Consider the following 7,730-nt stretch of genomic DNA (forward strand, 5'->3'; position numbering starts at 1 on the left):
TTGGGCTACATAGATGTTTACAGTGCAGAAGAAGGCCATTCAGCCCATTGTGTCTGTGGCCATTCAGCCCATTGTGTCTGTGCTGGTCTTTTATCTTTCTCTGCTTCAAATATTTATCCAAGTTCCCCTTAAAAGATGCAATGTCTCTACCTCAATAGCTCCCTGTGGCAAAGCATTTCAAACGCCAGCTTTTGCAGCCTTGATGGGCCGAATTTAGTGCCAATTTAAAATTCATGACCACTTGTCACTTCCCAACCCGAGGAAGCAGTCTTTCTCTATACAGTGTATGAAAACTACCTTTATTGAATCTCTTCTTAACCTTCTCTACTCCAGTGGATATAGTCCCAGAATCTCAAACCCTTAATTCATAGCTTCAGTTTCCCACCTCGGGCATCACACTGGTGAATCTAAGTTCTCTATGGCTTTAAGGTCCTTTCTATAATGGAATACCCAAGTCTGCACACAGTCCTCTAACTGTGGCTTAAACAATGATTTTGTATAAATTTAACATTATTTCTTTGCCCCCTTGTACTCCAGTCTTTATTTACCTATACTAAATTCAGGGAATTATGTATTTGAATACTTGGATCACCATGTTCATTTACACCCTTCAGTGCTGTTCCATTGAGTCCCATTCCTTGTTTTTCCACCAAAAATATATTACCGCACAGTTACTTGTATTTAATTGCATCTGCCGCCTGTTTGCCCATTCCACTAACCTTTCTATGTCTTCCTGAAGTCTGACGGTGGAAATAGCGATTTAAAAGAAAATGCAGCTTGCAATTAAAAAGCCTCTAGTTTTTAGCAAATCTGTAATCTTTTTTTAAAAATTAGCAACAGTATTTTAAAAGCTGACTGACATTTAAGACGTCTTCCCGCTGTTCTACAACTTTTTTTTTCCTTCTGAAACTGTAGAAGGCCAGATTAGGCCAGAGTTACCGTCCGCCAATATCGATTACACCTTTGAACTCTTCATCTGTGCCGCGATACTGCTGGAGAAAAGGGATCTGCTGTTGAAGTGCATGGATGAAGTGGAACTTATCCAGTTTACAAAGAGGTAAATGTACAAACGCCCACTCTGTGTTAGTCACTGTTCTCAATAACACCAAGAACAATGCATTGGCTTTATCTGAGTTTAGTGCTAAGAGTGTAGAATTAAACAGTGTACATAAGAAATAGGAGCAGTAGTAGGTCAGTCGGCCCTTTGAATCTGCTCTGCCATTCATTAAGATCATGGCTGATCTTCTATCTCAACTCCACTTTCTCGCCCTATCTACATATCCCTTGATTCCCTTAGTATCCAAAAATCTTATCGATCTCTGTCTTGAACATACTCAATGACTGAGCATCCACAGCCCTCTGGTTTAGAGAATTCCAAAGATTCACAACCCTCTGAGTGAAAAGGTTTCTCCTCATCTCAGTCTTAAATGGTCGACCCCTTATTCTGAGACTGTGACCCCTAGTTCTAGACTCCACAGAGAGTGCTCCCACAATGGTGTGAGCTGAATAATTCCAGGCTATTGACCCAATGGCAAAGAAGTAGCAGCAATGTATGTCCAAGTCAGGATGGTGTGTGACTTGGAAGGGAGCTTGGAGTTGATGGTGTTCCCACTCGTGTCCTTCTCGGTGGTGGAGGTTACGTGGAAGGGAGGTGCTATTACAGTAAGGTGAGTTGCAGTGCAACCTATAGATCGTCCATTCTGCAGCCACATTGCACCATTAGTGGCAGGGGGTGGATATGGAATCCAATAGCAGGGGTACTGATCAAGCAAACTGTTCTGTCCTGGATGGATTGAGCTTCTCGTGTGTTGATGCTGCATCCACCCAGACGAGTGGTGAGTATCATCACTCTCCTGACTTGAGCCTTGAAAATGATGGAGAGGGGGTCAGAAGGTGACCCACTCATTACAGAGTACCCAACTACTGCCCTGCTCCTGTGGCCATGGTGTTGATTGAGCTGGTGCAGTTCAGCTTCTGATCAATGATGACCGCACCCCCTCCCCCCCCGGCCAAGATATTGATGGTGGTGGCGTTAGTCAAGTGGTGGTGGCTGGGCTTTCTCTTGTTGGAGCTGTTGGTTACCTGGCACACGTGTGGCACAAATATTACCTGCCACTTATCAGCCCAAGTCTCGTCCCACTGTAGGCTGGCATGGGCTTCATTATCAAGGGAGCTGTGATTGGAGCTGGACGCTATGGAATTCTCAGTGAATAGCTCCACTCATGACCTTATGATGTAGGGAAGATTTTTGATGAAGTAGCTGAAGATGGTTGAACCTAGGATAGTTCCCTGAGGAACACCTAGAGTGATGTCCTGGGGCTGAGATGATTAGCCTCCAACAACCACTTTCCTTTATGTCAGATATTACTCCAGCTATTTGAGAAAGAGGCTTGGGTACCTTTTAGAAAGGATCATGGTTGGTGTAGCATAGAGCCATGAAATTTGCCATGAGGGAGAAAGTAATTGAAGGATATGCTGCTAGGTTTAGATGAAGTAGGGTGGGAGGAGGCTCATGTGGATCATAAACACCGGCATAGACCAGTTGGGCCGAATGGCCTGTTTCTGTGCTGTAAATTATGTGCAAGTCTATGTGAAAGACCCATACCTAGTCGGCACTGGCTGCTGCCTCAGATAATCCATGAATTTCAGACTTTGGAGAATGCGTAGTGTGAGGAATAGAAACAGGATGTTCACTGGAGAATTCCTGGTGAAGTTTTTCTGTTGTAACGATTGACGTGTGGATTAGGGATAAATGAAGCGGTTTCAATTTGTTTTTATTTTAAGGTCCTTTACTGAACTCACCACTCATTAGGGAATTAACCTTTGGCATTCACTCCTCTGACTCAGAAGGTGCAGGGCTGGAACCCCGCTCCAGGCTGTCCCGGTGAGTGGAGACCCACTGAGTTTTTGGTCTCCATCCAGTGGAATACTTGCATCTGATCAGTGTGGGTGCCCCCCCATCACCAATCATCTGGGTTGTGGAAGCCTATAAAACCCTCCGGACATATAGGATTAAACACTCCATCAGCTGATATAAAGTTGGTTATGGCCACAGAACTCTGAGATTGTTAATCAGCCTGCGAATCCTTCCACTACTTCACTCTATTCTCCATGGGAAGAGCGAGAAGTTACGAAGACAACAACCAACCATTCATTGAACTCAGTAAGATACAAACTCATGGAGCCAAAATCTCCCTGAAAACTTATCTTGGTTTCAAGAATTTGTACGGTTAGGGTTCAGATTTACCATTAAGCAACCAAGGTTGATAAAAAAACGATTGATTAGATCAAGGTCAAGTGGTTTCAAACTATTTGACCAATGCCATCCTCAACACTAAATGGGCCAGTATTGGAATACTGGACCCGAACAGGATTGAGAGAATGACTAGTCTGCCATGCCAGCAGATGGGTATACATAAGAACATAAGAAATAGGAGCAGGAGTAGGCCATTTGGCCCCTCGAGCCTGCTCCACCATTCAATAAGAACATGGCTGATCTGATCTTGGCCTAAACTCCACTTCCCCACCCGCTCCCCATAACCCTTGACTCCCTCATCGCTCAAAAATCTGTCTATCTCCACCTTAAATATATTCAATGACCCAGCTTCCACAGCTCTGAAGTAGAGAATTCCAAAGATTCATGACACTCTGAGAGAAGAAATTTCTCCTCATTTCATTTTTAAATGGGTGACCCCTTATTCTGAAATTATGCCCCCTAGTTCTAGATTCCCCCACGTAGGGAAACATCCTCTCTGCATCTACCCTGTCAAGCCCCCTCAGAATCTTATATATTTCAATAAGATCACCTCTCATTCTTCTAAACTCCAATGAGTATAGGCTCAACCTTTCTTCATAAGACAACCCCTTCATCTCAGCAATCAATCTAGTGAACCTTCTCTGAACTGTCTCCAATGCAAGTACCAGCAGATGGGTATACCAGCAGGCCACGCCAGCAGATGGGTATACCAGCAGGCCACGCCAGCAGATGGGTATGTCAGCAGACCACTCCCTGAACGATGTCTTGCCTCTTATAATTACAGTGCACTTGTTCATTATTTCTGTTACATCACACTGTGTACCTTTAGCTTGCAGGGAACGCTGAACTTGAACAACATTCTAAAAAGAGCAGAGCAAACGTTCTTCCATTACTGCAACAAATCTGTGCTGGACTGTTTCAAGAAACTCTATACGGAACAGAAGAAAAAGAGCCTCTTTGGGTTTAAGCTGATGAATTTGTTTTCCTGACAGACTATAGAGTCACTGACTGCATCCACATTAAGGCCAGCGAGGAAAAGCTCTTGCGGCATTTCAGGGACTCATGGAAGCTAGACAATCTCCAAAACCAGCATGTCTTTGCGGAACCCTTTTTATGTTTACATTGTATTTTTAAGCCCGGTTGTTGATTGGTCAGTATTATTACTGCAAGGTCCCAGCCATAAAAGTCTTCAGTTTAATTTTTTTTAAATGCGGCACAAGTTTGAAACTTTCAAAACATCAGCTACTTAAGTCCAGTTTGACCTATTTCTCACAACAGGACTCCTTTGTTGAGTTAATCAATGAACACTGACCAGTAAATATTGTAAAGAGGGTCCTTCTGCCCCATCACGATATGCTCTTTTCAGGATGATTTCTGCCCTCCCCTTGCGTTTGGGTCTCACGGTGCCTCACACCATTACCTAGCCGAGGAGGAGTGCGTGTGGTCAAATATGCTGGTCCTATCAAGGCTTCTCAAGTTGGCTGTTACGAGAGGTGCTCAGGAGGAGCCCTGGGGTGATTGTCCTTCATTCCAAGGTGGTACCTCAGCTCTATCCTTTCCTACAACAGCATGGCTGAAACTGGGAACGCAGTGTGTGGATTACCCTGGGCAAGGACCTCCATTCTACCACTTTGTGGCTCAGTACTTTAATTAAGTAACTTCACTGTTGCCAGTATAAATATTTTGCAAACTGCATTTAGCCCCAACCAGTGGAAATTCAGTAGGCTATAATGAGCCTGGATGTGTAAAGGCATTTCACCTTCAACATTTTGTCGTGTTTAAAAAAAAATGTTTAATGGATCTTTTATTATTGTTACTGAATAATGTTAATTAAAAAGTGATCTTGGTATTGGCCCTTCATTGAACTCCATGAAATTTGATGAGAATTTGTTTCATGTGTCCAAACCATTCAGCTAACAGAGGGTACTCTTATACTGATGCTGCCCACTTAATTGTACAAAAGGAAAAGCCTGATTTTCCCTGAAAAGAAAGAATGCATTTATATAGCGCCTTTCAGGATGTCCCAAAGCACTCAATTGACCTAGCCTAGTAATTGTTTTGAAGGAACCCGGGCAGCCGATTTGCACACAGCAAGCTCCCACAAACAACAATGAGATGATGACGAGATCATCTGTTTTTAGGTGTTGGTTGAAGGATAATTATTGGCCAGGACACCAGAGAGAACTCCCTTGCTCTTGAAAATAGTGTCATGGGATCTTTTCCGTTCTCCTTGATGTAACATCTCATCTGAAAAACGGCACCTCGGACAATGCGGCGCTCCCTCAATACTGCACTAGGAGTGTCAGCCTAGATTTGTGCTCAAGTCTCTGGAGTGGGACTGGAATCCACCACCTTCTGACTTGGGCTACCTATTGAGCCACAGTGATTTATATGTTCGAATGGGGCAACAATTCATCCCAACCTAGTTCGTTCCACAGAGTTTGGCCTTTTGATGCAGTCGGCAGTGTTCAAAATGTCTATAACTTAGACAGCAGAACACGCTACTTGGTGAGCTAAATATGCTGTCAAGATGTCAACTGAGAACCAAAGTGTTTCTTGGAGGAGCTTTGTAGTGAAGCAGTTTCTGCGGTGCTGAAGTGAGGGTTTAAACCGAGATCACACTCGAGCTGCCCAAGTCGGGGGACAGGGGAGGAATCACACCTACACATATCATAAACCACAGTGTAAATATGATTTTATTGCAGTTTGGATTCAGAAGAGCAGAGAAAGGGATCAGAACAAACCTGGCCAGGGCGGCAAAAATAGCATTAAAATAAAAAAAAAAAGACTGTAGAATTAATTGGAACAATGCAAAAATCTTTTGAATTGCTGAAACTGTTCCATACACAGTATATTGATTTGACAGCTTGATCGAGTGCTTTTGCCGCATGTGTTGACTGATTGATTGAAGGGTCCTAACTACAGAAGCAACTTCAAGCTGCTGAATGCAAGTTAGTAGAGACATTTCTAAATATCCTTTTGACAAAAATTTAGGCTGACACTCCAGTGCAGTGCTGAGGGAGTGCTGCACGGTCTTTCGGATGAGACGTTAAACCGAGGCCCCATCCGCCCCCTCAACTGGATGTAACAGATCCCATGGCACTATTTCAAAGCGCACAGGAGTTATTCCCTGGTATCCTGGCCAATATTTATCCCCAATCAACATCACAAAAAAACATCATGTCATTATCACATTGCAGTTTGTGGGATCTTACTGTGCGTGAATTGGCTGTTGCGTTTCCTACATTACAACAGTGACTACACTCCAAAAGTACTTGACTGCAAAGCACTTTGGGACGTACTGAGGTCGTGAAAGGTGCTATATAAATGCAAGCCTTTCTTTCTTGTGGAGCTTTAATACTATTTGATATTTATTTGAAGAAATATTTTAATCTAAATGTAACTGAAAATTATAAAGATGTATTCAGCATTGTTAATGATTATGTTCTCATAACACACAAGCAACATAAATAGCACAGACCTATCAACTGCCAACCGTATGATAGAATCAAGTGCCATTTTTGTATTCCTGGAGTTTCGATGTGTTCATCATTTTGATTCATCTCTTTATTCAAAAAAGAATTTTTTAAAAATCAGTTTTTTTCAGACAATCTCAACATGACTAAGACGAAGCTAGATAAACACATAGGAAAAAGGAATAGCGGGATAAGCTGATGGGGATGAATGAAGTAAGGTGGGAGGAGGCTTTTGTGGAGCATACACACCAGGCATCAACCAGTTAGGCTGAATGACCTGTTTCTGTACTGAAAACTTCTGTGTAAATACCTGTAAGCATTTTTGAAGAAAAGATTGCCTACTTTATGTAAATGTTAATGCGCCCCCGGGTTGTGATGTCATCGCGCCCCCATCATTATGCGATAGTATTAACTGTTTCTATAGCCATTTAACCCCAGGAAGCAAGATCAGATTCTGGAGCAACTCCCCAAATCCAGTGATTCACTCTTGCTTTGCTTCCTATTGTGTGTGCACGCTGTTTGGTTCAGGCCGGCTTACTAACATTCTTGAGGAGTGGTACAAATGCAAGGAGGCAATTGTTTACCCGGGATCGGAGAGTGTTCCTCTGTTCATTCCAATGGTGATGATTTGGTACAAGTCTCCAGGTTGTGACGATACTGTAACAGGACGGTTGCTGGAATAATCGTGCAATTGTCAATTTCTTAAATTACCTCCTTTGTGATTAATCACAATTTTCAATTTGAAAAGATTATAAATCTGGGGGGAAATGAATTTCTGCAGTGGTTCACCTACTCATGGCCAAAATCACCACCTGGTCCCTCAAGTTTCTCCACCACCTTTGCAAGATTTAGATGCTTTGAATATATAGGGGACTAAAGCTGTATTTCCCAAATAGGCATGCAAGCAGCAACTTGCATTTATATAGCACTTTTCACATCGTAAAACGTCCCAAAGCATTTCACAGGAGCGGTCTCGGACAAATATTTGACATCAAGCC

General features: G+C 42.9%; 1 protein-coding gene across 2 annotated transcripts in view; it reads left to right on the forward strand.

Moving 5' to 3' along the window:
- Positions 1–5,103, forward strand: part of LOC139268783 (TBC1 domain family member 15) — a 90,760-nt gene extending 85,657 nt beyond the window's left edge. For both annotated transcript variants that reach the window (XM_070887476.1, XM_070887484.1), the window contains 2 exons: positions 916–1,057; positions 4,086–5,103. In XM_070887476.1, coding sequence (XP_070743577.1) covers positions 916–1,057; positions 4,086–4,245 — 302 coding nt within the window. In that variant the 3' untranslated portion in view covers positions 4,246–5,103. The remainder of the gene's footprint in view (positions 1–915; positions 1,058–4,085) is intronic.
- The last annotated feature ends 2,627 nt before the right edge of the window (positions 5,104–7,730 follow it).

This window comes from Pristiophorus japonicus, chromosome 1 (genome assembly GCF_044704955.1).
Source record: "Pristiophorus japonicus isolate sPriJap1 chromosome 1, sPriJap1.hap1, whole genome shotgun sequence".
Taxonomy (NCBI): Eukaryota; Metazoa; Chordata; class Chondrichthyes; family Pristiophoridae; genus Pristiophorus; species Pristiophorus japonicus.